Below are 13,933 nucleotides of genomic sequence, written 5' to 3' on the forward strand. Positions count from 1 at the left end.
GTTTTTCGACGACATACTGCAAACATACTTTGTACTACTGAGGGGTTGACCACTACCTAGAACTAGAACCAGCCTTGTTTACTGCGCTACGAATGTTGCGGGGGCCCGTGGGGGGACTTGAAGCTTGGTGACAAAGTCATCGATTTTTAGACAGCTTCATTGGGTGTCCCCAAATCTCAGTGTCTACCATGTATCCTTGTTCAGCCGGCAAACTTGAATCTTTTACGCAATCGCGACCCGTTCTTGACGATCAAAAGCGGCACAAAAGCCAGGCGACGATGCCTCCCCGCACATTTGATTCCGGAATCGGGTTGGAACTTGGCATTGATGACACTGGCAGCAAACAATCCATTTAGCGTTTTTTTTCCCCGACTGGTACAGTATTCATGTCGACGCTTTTGCATCATGCCAAGTTTAGACTTTGGTTTTTAGCTGCTTAATATGCAACCTTGTCGTGGTCGTTCGCTCTCCTTTACCAATTCCAGCCTGGACCACTGAGTCGGGCTGCACCACGTCAATGCCGTTGCACGCTTGCGCATCGGGATGCGCCTAGATTCTCATCAATTCGGCCGACTGACAGCGGCGCACATAAAAATGACGTGAGCGGTGGCAACAAGATGCGGTATGGCAGGAAGCAGACAAAGGACTCCGGCATCCGGGTTGGGCGCCGGGGGGCGATCGCGCCGACTACTGGCCCTCGACATGTGGTTTCCTAGTTTGTTTGGTGTGGCGCGCCGGCTGGAAGGATTCATGGGTAGGCTAGAAGGAATTAACCTCCGAATAAGAATAAGCTTTTGATCTATCGGGTAACCCCATAGCTCTATTTTTATTTAGCTCCAAGTGAGCGAGGGAACTAGAAACCGCTAAAGAAAAGAAAGAGAAAGAAGAAAAAAAGTTGCATCCTTCACCATGCTCCTATCTATCGCAGGGCTAGAAGGGCCAGTGCGCATGATTCGCCTGGAAGTCATGATTTAGAGTCCAGCTGGCGCAAGGCTTTCCTCCAAAAGTGATGCCTGAATAGGCGAGCCTGGAGATATCTCCATTGGGCATTTCCATCTTCAATGTTCATCCAGCCCATCCAGAAACACAACAGCCTCTTCCGTCCTCTCACTATCCATCCCGGCATATTCCCCAAGCGCCTCGACCGCCATGTGACCATAATATATCGCGCCATCTCGATCTCCCATGTCCAGCAGTACCTGAGCTGCAATTGCATAAATGTCGCCCCGCTGCGCCTCCATGCCTTCGTGATCCATAAGTGCAAGAGTCTCCTGCATGATGCGCTCCACAGTATCTCTGCCGCCACCGGGTGTGGCCTGCCGGGCTTCATCTAGCTCGTCCAGCTTGAGCTGTACCTCCTGCCTGTTGGCGTCCGAGGTCTCGAGGATGTGGGAGGGTGCGCTGCACAGCTGACAGGTGCAGTTGAAGCCCCATCCGAGCAGGACTTGGCGACGGTCGCGGGAGAGCATGTTGAGTGGTGTGTCTGAGGAGCGAAATGAGTAAGTAGACGTACATGGACAGGTGTACCGAGGCTGAGCATTATCTGCTGTGCGCAAAATGGCATCTATTGCAAATTCGACTTACAACTAACGCCAAGCTCCGTGCCAGCCGAGATGTCCCTATATGCAACAACTTCCAATTCGAGTGTGGATCGAGTATATCGCACATATACACTTGATATCCAGAATTTACTGTCAGCTTATCACCTTATCTTTAGGCAGAAGATGTAGTACTAAAGGATTGCCTACTTAGGACGGCAGGAGTGGTTGATCCTCTGCAAACAGCCAGACACACTGGTTAGCCTCTGATAAATATTACAGTGTTTCGCTGAATACTTTGACGGATATCTCATACTGAAATCCTGGGAAACAGCCCAGAGTGAGGAACCCCACTCAGGGTCATGCCAAATGTGTTCGAGTCCATGATCCCTCGCAGCACATGCGCTCCGGAGTGGTGCGACAGCCCCAAGACTGCATCGCGCTCCGACGGAGGAAGCCTTGCCCACGCTCGTTCGAGCAGCTTGCTCTGGTGATTTGGGCCCATGTACTTTGGCCGAGCCATCGTCTCGACCAGCACCGGCCGTTCGCGGAAGAGCAGTTCACCTTTGGCGATGTCTGCGGTTGCCACAACGCCCTTGCCCTTCCTGGGAATATCCACTACCGCATATGGTGCGGGATCCCTCGGCTCAGTCCTGGACAGCCACTTCGACTTGGAAGACGTCCAGGCTGGGTCGATGCCATGGACGAGCGGCGCGACTGTAGCGGCGATGGCGGGCGTGGTGATGATGCTCATTCCATGGCTGCCGGCGAACGAGGTGTGTGTATAAACGCAATACTTGGACTTTCGTGACTGAGATGCCGGTGGATGGTCGCAGAGCGGAGGAGACGCCCAGGGTTCCCAGATTCCAGATTGCGAGGCTGCCACATCGTCGACTATTGCTGGGCAAATGTTTTTGGATGACCATTCAAGTGAGAGTGGTCCCTCTGGGATCCAAGCGCACTGAGATGACGATGGTAGTGATGCTTTGACAGCACGTGCCCAGTAAAATAGAAGCAGTAGTATTGCCAAGGCTTCATCCCTACTCTGACAAACAAGATGCATGGTTTCGCTCCAGGTATTAATATAGGGTGGATGGCTCCCTATTGACGATTAACAAGCCGCACTAACACAAAGAGAAATACTATATCTCTTGTAGCTTTGAACAAGACCGGGGGTCTTCTGCTGCTAACCCGGTGATGACAGAGGTGATGACAGATTTACCCAACGCAAAGGCTTTTTGGATTGATGTGCTAGTGACCTGAAGAAAGTAAATCTGGTTGAGAAGTCTGGCAATTATGGTCAACAAAGCCGATGTTGTAACACAGCATTTGCTTAGGTAGACATTCGAACAATTAGCCGGATGTTGCAGTGCATGCTTGGTATCTGGGCGACCGGAACTGTCTTGAGGTTTCCTAATACAGAACTTGGCCAAGCTGCTTGTACGTCAGGCAAGATTATGAATCGAGAGAGAGGTTTTCAACATCTCGGCATGCTGGAAAATAGTCTAGAAATCGTAGCCTGCGGCTGCTATCGGAGTAGGGCCAGGGTGCGATATCATATTGTAGACTGAGGATGAATGCAGCTTACCACTGAAATGCCACATACGCACTGAGTATAAGATCTAAGATTCGTGCTCGGCACTTCCAAGACCATCTCTTCCCTCCCGCATCATCCTCCAAGCCTGCAGCACCGTTGCCTTTTGCGATTTTGTGGTGAAGGGTATCTCCAGCCCACTCCGCATCTTCTCATCCACGCACTCCTCCTCGGTCGCCCAGACACAAGCCTGATGCTCATTGGGATCCAGCCTGACGTCATCCCCATCTCCGTCCGCCTCGATCAAAAAATGAAACTTGGCCACGATCCTGCCACTCCTCGTCGCAAAGACGAACTCGGCCGGCCCGCCCTCCGCGGCAGGCACCACCGCCCCGATGCGCCTCGCCGTCAACCCGGCCTCCTCCCATAGTTCCCGCGCAACCGCGTGCACGACCGTGGCGTCCGAGTCGTCCACCCCGCCGCCCGGCACCTCCCACAGGTTCGGCATGCTGTCACCCACGGAGCGCTGGACGAGCAGCACGGCGGTCCGGGCGCGGTTGAAGACGACTGCGCCCGTGCCGAGCGCGCTGTACGTCACCTTGGCAGGGTTCGCAGCCTTGCGGGCGGCGATGACGGCCGACGCGGGGACGTTGAACGTCGCTGCCGTGTCGGGGTCAGAAATGGTAAAGTTGTAGACGGGGCTGTCGGGATGTGCAGGCGGCTGCGTGCCGGGTGCTGGGCTGGTTGCTGTTGGTGGTGGTGGTGGTGTGGAATTAGACATTTTGCGTCGTTGGGCAAGGTTGGGCTTCTCCGGGATGGTGTGTGTATTGTCAAAGTTGATTGATTCAACGGCTCTATTTTTGGCTCCTACAGACTAGAGGGAAGACATGTCGCACGACAAAGAGAAACTCGCCCGCTAAGGCGTACCAGTAAAACTCTTTCCCAGTCATTCAAGCCCTGCGAACGGTTCTTGAATCATCAATCGCACGGCATTTTGTCTTTGTTAACCGGGCAGGCAGAGGTTCACTCTGACTCACCTTACATTTTTCTACTTGATTTTATCACCGATGCGGCGGACAAGGCAACAGACTTGGGTCATCTTTGCCCAACTTTCATTATTGCTCGTCATGAATTCGCGCCTACCCTGTACCATGGTTTGGACTTTGCACAAGAATGAGTGCGGGGATGGAAGATCCTCAAGGCTTGCATAAAGAATGCTGTTTGAACCAAAGAGGGGCAACTCCTGGTATTGACCAAAAAAAGGTATCGCACCACACCAAACAAGCCAAGTCTGGTCTGATCTGTTGTTCTCCAAGGCACTATAGGACGTTCGAATCAATCATTTGCTCAAAATTGATGTGCCATGCATCTGGTCGGCAACAATCCGCCAATCGTGTTGAGCTGAATGACATGTTCAGTTCAAGCCCTGTAAACTACTCCAATTGATGAGATAAGTAATTATTCAATTACCTACATAAAAGGTAAGCAGTAAAATACTCCGTAGTACTGTACGTTAGGTTTGCCAAGGTGATTTCTTTCTCAGGGGACGTGGAGCTTTGCTTCTTTGTGCTGACCCCTGCAACAAATAATCACAATGAGGCAGGCGGTGAGAATGCTTACGTAGGGGTGGAGCGAGGGGCAGAAATGTCAAGCGTACGATTGGTCAAAAAGGCCTAAAAGCCCTGGTCAAGATCTTGAGTGCCCGCTGAAACCCTTGGTCTTGTCACGTTTGATCTACCTTCTTCCCCGTTTGTATCCGTGTCGCAGGACACTGTCCAGTTTCTTTGGCGGTGCGAAAAAGACGATCACGAACAATCTGTGTACAATGCCTTTGCCTTGCCTCTTGTGCAATGGTATCCAGCCTGCTGTTTGTTTCTTCTACTGTTGAATCAGACCGCCCGGTAGGCTGTCACGCTGGTCACAGATTACCTAGTCAAGTGCGTGTTCCGATCGAAAGATCTTGGAATGTACAGTACTACTTGCATGATTGACTGATCTACGGTATGTCTTTTGGCCGACAGAGGATTCACAACGATGTAATGCATTGTGTATCTAGTGTGTGTGCACACACCTGCACATCATGAACCGAACAAAATCGAAGAAACGGATTGACAGCCAGCTTGATGCACATTAACTGCTTTTGAGCGCGCAGCAGCTTCAAAAGTCAACAAACGTCGTCATAGTCAATAAAGCTGCTGTGGGAACAATAAAGCTGTCGCAAAGCAGCAAACGTACAAATGACAACTTGTTCAGACGGTAGGGCTGTTTCCTTCAAACCCATCAAGCCCGTCAAACCTGCAGGTATATTGCAGCAGAACCTATGACAAGCCCCTCAAGTCTGTCGAGGTTGTAGCCCTGACACACCCTACCTTTTGAATCGTCAAGCGTGCACTTTGCTGATGGGGCTGCGCAGCAAAGGGGTTGACGAAGTCGTCCAACCCCTGTCTAGTCTACCAAACGTCAGACCCTTGGGGCCCGCTTGCAAGTGTCTCGGCTTGTTTCGACGTCAACCACCAAAGCGAAATATGCTTGGTTTCCTCTACCAGGGCCGCCCTGCCCAGCGGCTTGGGGTCTTTCTTGGGGGGTTGTGTCTGTTTAACTATTATATTCTTGGTAGTGGCTTGGATCTCTTGGCCGATTTTTTGTTTCCTGCTGGTTGGCGATCCTCTCCAATCCTCTCTCTTTTTGTTATTATCGTCCCCGGCTTCTCTTAACCTTTTGTCTTTTTAATATACACACTCATTTTTATTGCTTTTATTCTTCTCTAGATTGCTTGCCGTTTGAAGACGGCAAACATTCTTTTGTTGCTTTTTTTTCTTGTTCCTTTTTTTTTTATCCTTTTCTTTTTCACTTCTCCTGGCTGGCCATCATTGAGGGAGCTTAGACGCCGATACTCGGACAGAATCCACGAAAGCTTCAAAAAGTGTACGACCAGAAACGATCATTTTGCGCTTGCCACTCAAATTTACTACTGTCTCCTATTGTCGATATACCGGGTTTGACGAATCTTGATTTGGCTCCTCGCTCCCTAGACTGGCTTGATCTTACCCCGTGAGACATTCTCCTAAGTCTAATACCACCAAAATATTCCGATTTGACCATCCTGGACCGATGCGCACGTCAAGGTAGCATATAGTTTCTCGTTCCCTTTTTTTCCGACCCTATTATGGCCGCAACATCCATCCGCGGGCTGTTGCTGCTCGCGGTGGCTGCAGCCGCAGGCCCTCTCGAAGCCGCCCAGGAGCCACACGACCCGGGATGCTTACACATGCCCATCATGCACATGAGCAAGGCAGAGCAGTACCAGAAACGAGCCGTCAAGGTTCCATTCGACCAGAGGTTTGATGTCGGCTACTACACCAAGCTCTCCTTTGGCACTCCTGCCCAGGAGGCCTTGGTCCATCTGGACACTGGCTCCTTTGAGCTCTGGATAAATCCGACATGTAACAACCTCGATGGTGCTGGGGAGCAGCAGTTTTGCAGGGCAGGCGGCAGTTACGACCCGGCGCAATCGACGACGGTGCAGAGGCTGGGCACGACGAACACGCTGAGGTATGGAATCGGGTCGGCCAACATATCATATGTCAAGGACACGGTCGGGATCCCAGGGACGAACATGTCTGTCAGGAGCGCACAGTTCGGCGTGGCGACGTCGAGCGAAACGCAAAACGCGGGCATCTTGGGCATCGGGCACGGCGTCGGCCAGGCGATCGGGTACCGCAATTTTATAGACGAGCTGAAGGCGCAGAACGTCACCAAGACTCGCGCTTTTTCGGTGGCGCTCGGTGGCAAGGACGAGAAGCAGGGCACGGTGGTGTTTGGTGGAGTCGACACGTCAAAGTTCGCCGGCGGACTGGCCAGGCTGCCCATTATTCCGGCCGCTCAGAGCCCGGACGGCGTGCGTCGCTACTGGGTGAACATGTCGTCAATCTCGCTGCACCCGCCGTCCGGGCGCAACAAGACCTACCCGGGCACCAACATGCCCGTGTTCCTCGACACGGGCTCCACGCTGACGCTGCTCCCCGAAGCACTGGTAAAGTCGGTCGCGTCCGACTTTGGCTCGATGCAGCAGGACGCCGGCGGCTACTGGCCGGTCGACTGCTCGCTCGTCGGCATCAACGGCACCATGGACTTTGCCTTTGACGGCGTGACCATCAAGGTTCCCTACAAGGAGCTGATCCGCCAGTTCGGCAACAGCTGCGTGCTGGGCCTGAGCAGCCACAGCAGCTTCACCCTGCTCGGGGACACCTTTATGCGCAGCGCGTACTTTGTATTCGACCAGGACTCGGACTGCGTCTGGATGACGCAGTACACAAACTGCGGCAGCACCCCGGCCGCCCTCGCGTCGGTCGCGTCGCTGAGGACCCTGCAGGGCGCCTGTCCGCTCAAGCAGGGCAGCGTGTCGGCCGTGACGGCCGGCACGGCCGGCGCCGCTGCGCCGTCGACGACCGCGTCGCCGAAGGCTCCTGGTGCGGGCGGTGGAAGCGGAAGCAATGGTGGGGGAGGCGCAAAGGGTTCGCCGCCCCCCGGTGCGAGTGCGTCGGCGCCCGACAGCAAATTGAAGAACGCTGGTGGTAGGGCCATGCAGGTACCGGCTATTTCATCAGCGGTCGTCACCTTGGTTCTTACAACCCTTGCGGCATTACATCTTGCATTGTAGAGAAACGTTTCATTGGAAGCTGGCGTCTTCGACAAGAGGGGAAATCAGACGACAGGCTTTCAGAGTACATATACACAGTCATGGATGAGATACTCATCCGATTGGTACATAAAAACATCAAGCATTTTGGGATCTGTGCATGATTTCATCATTTCATCTCTATATTTTTTAATAATGGGGCCGGTGTCTTGAGCTGTATATCGCTAGCGGTTTTATCTTCTTCTCGTTGTAGTTCCCGATATAATCAACAGTAACATCCTGTCAAAAAAAAAAAAGCTCAAGCTTTCATCATCTACCCGATAAGCAATATCGCTCTCCGGATCTTCGCTTTTAAGATGGAACGGAAAACACATGGCACAATGTCAGCTGTCCAACTGCTGATCATTGCCGTCATTCTGGTTTCTCAAGTAGCAAAACGGTTTTTTGCCGCCTGGGCCGCGTAGGGATCCCTGGGTCCGTTCGATCCCAACGACCCATCCAAAATGGCGGAACGTCCCGCTTCCGTCACCTTGCTTTTCCAGACTGCAAAGGGGCGGAAAGGGCACCACACCTTGCTCGTGCAACATGCATATTGGTATGGATGGAGATACAATCCCTGCTATTGTTTTCTACCCCTTGCTCCCTGCACATCATCCAAATATAGCGGGTTGTGGTTTTCCCACTTTTTGCTTCTCCTTTATTGCCCCCTTTGCGGCAGTTTACAACAGGTAACGACCATGGACATTTGCAAGCTGACTGCTTGGGCAGCTCCCCAGTGCCTATTAGATTGTGTTATTATATTTGCATCTGATATAACTGTTCTATAATAAGATATAACCAGCAGCATACTGGTATGAGACACAGTTTCATGAAATCCTGCCTATCTTTTTTTAATTCCAATGGGTATAATCTCGAGTATATACTGCCATCTCGGCATAAGATCGCCGACGGCTGCAACACACTCCCACGTCAGATCTGATCTAATAGATCCTTCAATCGCATGACCAAGTATTGCTCCAACAACAAGATCATCAGGCTTGTGACCTGAAGCAAAATGCCAATATGCACTGACTAAGGCGCCATTGGACCTCCGGTACCCTCCCGCGTCAACGTATTCGTATAGGTCCGGCGCTGCCTCAGGCTGTCACCCTCATCGCTAGTATCGCTTCCCGAGCGGTCCGACCCGCTGCCGTTTCCGTCGACGCCCTTCTTTGCGCTGGCAGTCCCGGGACCGCCGTCACTCAAGCCATCGATCCGGAAACTAAAGTCTACGACGCCAACCAGTCCCTCCACGGCCCGCACTAGCCCCTGCAGGTCATCCCTGACCAGGCTGCTGCAGACCTGCATGACGCTGTACTCGGTGTAGCCCTTTCGGTTGACGTTCTTGGGATCCAACAAATCCGACAGGTTGTGGCAGTCACAGTGCTTGTCGTATTCTCCCCCTGCCGCTGCTGCCACCGCCGCCGCAGCCGTGGCCAAGGGTGGCGGCCGGTGGTGCAGATACCCACCAAAACTATTGTGCCTACTCTGCGGCCCGTCCGACGGCGTCCCCGCCCCGTACAGCGGCGGCATGTGCACAAACGGCGGCAAGGCCTGGCCCGACAGCAGCGAGTTGGAGAGCAGGGCGAGCGTCGAGACGATGCTGTAGTGCGTCGGCTGCACCTCGTCCAGGAGCCTGCGCAGCGTGCGGGTCCACTCGGCGTCCACCTCGTCGTCGCGGTCCTCCTGTGTGGTAAAGGTGTGAGGCGACCGCGTCGCCGTGTACGACATGAGCGTCAGGTAGTTGAGGATCCTGCTGGACCGCAGTATGATCTCCTCGTAGACCTCCTCGGGGAATCGCCCGCCGATGGATGGCTCCCACCGCTGCCACTGCGCGTGCGTCCCCAGGCTGGGGAGGAGGATCATCAGCTTGCCAAAGATCTTGTGCCGGACGCGGGCGAGGTGGTGCGCCGGCGTCTGCTTGTCGCTGTGGGGCCCCGCGTGCGTCTTGACGACCTCGTCCTCCTCGGCTAGCTGCAACCTGACGGTCTGCGATATGGCGCTAAAGTAGTTTGCCAGTAGGTATAGTGTTGCGCTGAGGTCTCGGCGCAGCCAGGTGCGGTCTGTGAAGGGTGAGGGGAAGATGGTCCAGAAGAAGGCGACTAGGCAGCCGGCGGCAACTGTGGCAACGCGGTACGGTGCTATCAGGTACGTCCTGTCTTGGTTGTCAGCTTTGGCCTCCATGCCCACAAGCCACGCAGAAGGTTGCGAGCAAACTTACGGATAGTATGGCTGGCCCATCCTCTCGCTAACTTCCAAACCAATGACCTGAACCTGGAATTCGTATCCAATGATGAGCACCTGCGAGATGATGCAGACGATGACCGCAGGAATGATCTGCGGGTATTTGATAAAAAAGTAATAGTCGATAAATATAAATAGCCACATCAGGACAAGAACTCCAGGTGTTTTCTCCTTGGCCATGTACCATGCTATTAGGGAGCTGGCCATGGCGACAAGGCTGCCAATGATGCGGCAGAGGAAGCCAAATATGGATTGGCCCGATGCTGCAAGAGATGGTTGTCGGTTGTTTAGCATGGGCCCCCAGAACATCAGTTGATGACAAGAACAAAAGCGGCAATAACTCACTCTGCGTCATGCTCATAGCAACAATAATCATGGCCCACACAAGCCTCTGTTCCTGAAAGAACCACTGGGTACGCTCCAGCAGTCCTACAATCGCAATGGTCATGGTGGCACACGAAACTCGCAACCCATAGGTGCTGGCGTCGGACGACAGCAGGTTGCCGAATGCCCTGACGCGATCGCCCATGCGTTCAATGGCTGTGGTGGGCGGGAGGTGCTCCGGATCCCTCTTGGTGCGGCTGTAGCCCTCGCCGAGGTGGACGGTGACGCTCTTTGACGCGCTGCGATCCATGACGTTGGTGGTTGTCGGCTGCTCGCCGCTGCCCGAGTCCGGGCCGTAGTTGAAGATGCCGGAAATCCACTTGCGCGTGCTGCGGAGACCCGGGTAGAGGAGCCGGGAGGACGACATTGTGCCGTCTGCCACGCGGGCGTCGGCAAACTGCACAAAGTCGTGTACTGCCTCGCCTGTGGCAAGCATCTTTTGGAGCGTACATATATGTCAGCTGCTGGTTGCTTGGTAACTTGCGCTTTTCCTCACTCTAAAGAGGTTCATGACTTACCAGCTGCTCCATGTATAGCAGGATGTAAAGCTGATTCTGCCTCCGCTCCCTCGTGGCGGGACTCCCAAGATCCCAAGTCTTGCCATCCCTAGCCTGCTCATACGACAACCCATTCTCGTTCGCCCAGTATCGCAAGGTCTCTCCCTTGCAGCTGTAAAATCTCTGGATCTTGTCCTCGAGAACCCGCCCAAAGCCCGACTCTCCAGGAAGACTAGGCCTGCGTTGTCTCTGCGCCTCGACGTCGGGGTCACATAGTTTCTGTGATCTCCCAGACGAACCGGTGACCACGGCGTGCAGCCTCTCCATTTTCGCCCGGCCCCAGTCCTTGGGCTTTGGCAGTATCCCAAGTTGCACTGCCGCATGCTCCAATCCTTCGTCGATAGCCTCGGATAGAATCGCAAACGGTTCGTGTAGGCGCTTCATCAGTCCGTTCCACACCTTTCTCTCTTCGTTCTTCTCGGACAGCAGTTCGGCGGACGCATCCTCCATCTCGTCGGCCGTCCAGCCACGCTCCTTGGCCGTTCGCCTGAATATGTCCATCACGGTCGCCATGCCCATGATCGGGATGAACATGGCTCGGAATAGCTTGTAAATTTCTCCAAGGTTGTGCGCATCCAGCTTTCCCCATGCGACCTCACGCTTCGCAAAGCCCATATCGCCCTGGACCTTTCCCACCAGATTCCGGAGCTCGACAATGGTCCGCTTCAGCTCCAACGCCGTCTCCTCCTCCTTGGTGAGTGGCCTGTCATCGTCGTCAAACTCATCGTCCTTGAGTTTGTCTCTCTTTTTCTTCTTCTTGTCCTTGTCCGCCTGGACCTTGTGCCCTCCCCCGCCGCCCGCAACACTGGTCTCCACCAGCCGCAGCGCAAACATGTCCTCCCCCTCGAGCCCCTGTAGGTACTCGCCCTGGAGCCGCACCGCCTTCCTCAGCAGCCCGACTCCACCACCAAACTGCTTCAGCACCCCGCCGCGGCTGGTGACGGGGAACACGAAGAGCGAGACGCAGGTTCCCAGGGCCAGGGCCGTCAACATGGCGGCCGCCAGGCGCTCGACCAGCAGCCAGGCCTGGTACGTGTCGCCGATCAGTGGGCCCTGCATGGCGGCAACGTTGATGAGGATCGAGAAGAGGATGGCCGGGGTGTTGAAGGACGGGATCTTGGCGCGGGCAATGTTGATGAGCCAAGTGTTGAAGAAGAGCAGGACGCCGCAGACGGCCGACTGCGAGCTGCTGTACGGCAGCCTGGTCGGGCGAGTCCTGGACATGGACGGTGCGGGATCGTCGGAGGGCGGGGGGTTGATCGGGGTCAGGGGGTCGGCCATGGTGTGCAGACGGGCCTGGATGCCGCACCAGAGGACCAGCATGCTCAGACCGCCACCGAGGAAGACGGCGGCCATGTTGAGCATCAGGGTCTGGAGGAATTTGCCGCGGGGAAGAATCGCGAGGGCGAGGACGCTGACAACAGCAACTTCGTAGCCTATCGTGGTGAAGTAGGATGATACCGCTGGGGATAGAATCATGGCCGTGGCTATGACGGGCGGAAGTGAGGCTCTGTTTGATGATGGTGCAGATAAATAACAGTTTAGTCTTGCCGTCCAGTATCAAGGTATGCAATATGGTTAACCTACTTGAACATGAGCTTCAAGGTCTGCACATCTAGCCCCAGCTTTGTCATGATTTTCTTGAGCCATGACGGCTGCTTGATCTTTGGTATCACGGCAGCAGTAGATGCGGCGGTTGCCCTACTGGTCGTGTTCGTCGCCGGACCACCATCACTGCCGATGGAACTGCTGAAACCTGACCGCGTGGTGGAGGCGGTGATGGACGGCGCCACGGGGATTTCGATGCTTGGCCTCATGTTTCCAGCGGCCATGTCGTCATCCAATCTCTGCCGCGACAAGTTGGGCCCATCATGATGGGATACCGGCTGAGTGGATGACATTGATGTACCAGTCGACAAGTTGAACACTTTCGTCGACCAAGATCATGCCATCAGATCATCATTCCATGAATTGATGTTGGGCTCGTCCCTTCCCCTCATTTCTTGTTCAAGGAACTTCAAGCTGCCTGAGTCTATGGAGGTGAGCCGAAAATGCAACGGACGGCTGCACTAGGTCCCTGCCTACTTATGCCTGGGTTGGTCGGGTACCCGTCAGTGGGTAAGGTAAGTAAAAGTAGACCGGCAGATAGGCAGGTAGGCCGGGTAGGCAGGTAGGTAGATAAGTGTTTGAGGAAGGGATGTTTAATCAACTGAATCGAGTGACAGAATTTTCTTACGTAGTACATCGATCGGTCTGTGGGATGGAACGCGGGCGACTCATCTCGAAAATCATTCTCAATGTGACGTTATAGGCACTATCCACACCAAGCCACTGCCACTAGCGCGGGAAAACTGCCGTACCTTGGTGGTCGGCCGTTGGTGGGAAACGTGCTTGGTGTGACGACATTTGCGACGAGGGGTTGCTAAAGAGGTCCACTATACAAGCTTTCCGTGGCCTGCGGTCCAGCGACTTTTGGGCACCGCTGTACACATCAATTTGGGCACGCGCTGATCTAAATCAGGGATTGCCGGCTGTTCCCTGCAGGCGCTACTCAAATCATAACACGAGAGATAAAAAAAGGCTTTATGCGCCAAACCCGCCCTGCCCGCCTAGCCGTTTAATTTAAAGCAACCACTATCCTCGCGGCCCAATCAACCCGTCATCTCAGCTAAAGTGGCCCAACATTCCTGCTTGGGCTCCTTTTTTATATCTACCTTAGGTCAAACAAGGTCAAACACTCTGCCTCGGTGTGGCACTGATTCTATACGAAGTAGCTAATCATTTGACAAAGTCGCACACCCTCAAACGCGGTATATCCGTGGCTCTTGTGATAACGGTCCACTAGATCGGCTCTGCCGTTGCCGGGGTATACATGATTGCCACCATCCCTCGGAGATATTGGATCAGCCTTCAGATTGGGGCTCAAGTAAATCCAACGGCCGTTTGCAATTTACTGGAGAAGCCATGAAAAATTCTCCTGTGATTTTTCCCCCTTATT

At 54.1% G+C, this 13,933-nt stretch overlaps 4 protein-coding genes across 4 annotated transcripts; 1 reads left to right on the forward strand and 3 right to left on the reverse strand.

Moving 5' to 3' along the window:
* Positions 1–1,058: 1,058 nt before the first annotated feature.
* MGG_08700 (uncharacterized protein) lies at positions 1,059–2,292 on the reverse strand (the record flags this gene model as incomplete). Its single annotated transcript, XM_003719232.1, has 4 exons — positions 1,059–1,483; positions 1,585–1,619; positions 1,749–1,774; positions 1,855–2,292. 4 exons carry the CDS (start codon positions 2,290–2,292, stop codon positions 1,059–1,061), a joined length of 924 nt encoding a protein of 307 aa, XP_003719280.1.
* Positions 2,293–3,160: 868 nt separating this feature from the next.
* On the reverse strand, positions 3,161–4,065 carry MGG_08699 (uncharacterized protein; the record flags this gene model as incomplete). Its single annotated transcript, XM_003719233.1, has 2 exons — positions 3,161–3,812; positions 4,061–4,065. The coding sequence occupies 2 exons, from the start codon at positions 4,063–4,065 to the stop codon at positions 3,161–3,163; spliced, it is 657 nt and encodes a 218-aa protein (XP_003719281.1).
* Positions 4,066–4,836: 771 nt separating this feature from the next.
* On the forward strand, positions 4,837–7,993 carry MGG_08698 (candidapepsin-8). Its single transcript, XM_003719234.1, has 2 exons — positions 4,837–5,009; positions 5,094–7,993. Exon 2 carries the CDS (start codon positions 6,239–6,241, stop codon positions 7,730–7,732), a length of 1,494 nt encoding a protein of 497 aa, XP_003719282.1. The 5' UTR covers positions 4,837–5,009; positions 5,094–6,238; the 3' UTR covers positions 7,733–7,993.
* A 494-nt stretch (positions 7,994–8,487) lies between these two features.
* MGG_08697 (uncharacterized protein) lies at positions 8,488–13,221 on the reverse strand. The gene is made up of 5 exons (XM_003719235.1): positions 12,523–13,221; positions 10,897–12,445; positions 10,340–10,814; positions 9,972–10,257; positions 8,488–9,905 (listed from the first exon to the last, which is right to left on the reverse strand). The coding sequence occupies exons 1-5, from the start codon at positions 12,834–12,836 to the stop codon at positions 8,783–8,785; spliced, it is 3,747 nt and encodes a 1,248-aa protein (XP_003719283.1). The 5' UTR covers positions 12,837–13,221; the 3' UTR covers positions 8,488–8,782.
* Positions 13,222–13,933: the final 712 nt, after the last annotated feature.

Source organism: Pyricularia oryzae, chromosome 6 (assembly GCF_000002495.2).
Source record: "Pyricularia oryzae 70-15 chromosome 6, whole genome shotgun sequence".
In the NCBI taxonomy this organism is placed as follows: domain Eukaryota; kingdom Fungi; phylum Ascomycota; class Sordariomycetes; order Magnaporthales; family Pyriculariaceae; genus Pyricularia; species Pyricularia oryzae.

Excerpts from the sequence above, each read along its gene's own strand:
- MGG_08698 (XM_003719234.1), top strand. The coding sequence starts at position 6,239 with ATGGCCGCAACATCCATCCGCGGGCTGTTGCTGCTCGCGGTGGCTGCA.
- MGG_08697 (XM_003719235.1), bottom strand. The coding sequence starts at position 12,836 with ATGTCATCCACTCAGCCGGTATCCCATCATGATGGGCCCAACTTGTCG. Across the intron at positions 12,446-12,522 it reads ACCTTGAAGCTCATGTTCAA|AGCCTCACTTCCGCCCGTCA; the intron begins GTAGGTTAACCA and ends ATCATCAAACAG. Across the intron at positions 9,906-9,971 it reads ATGGGCCAGCCATACTATCC|GACGTACCTGATAGCACCGT; the intron begins GTAAGTTTGCTC and ends CAACCAAGACAG.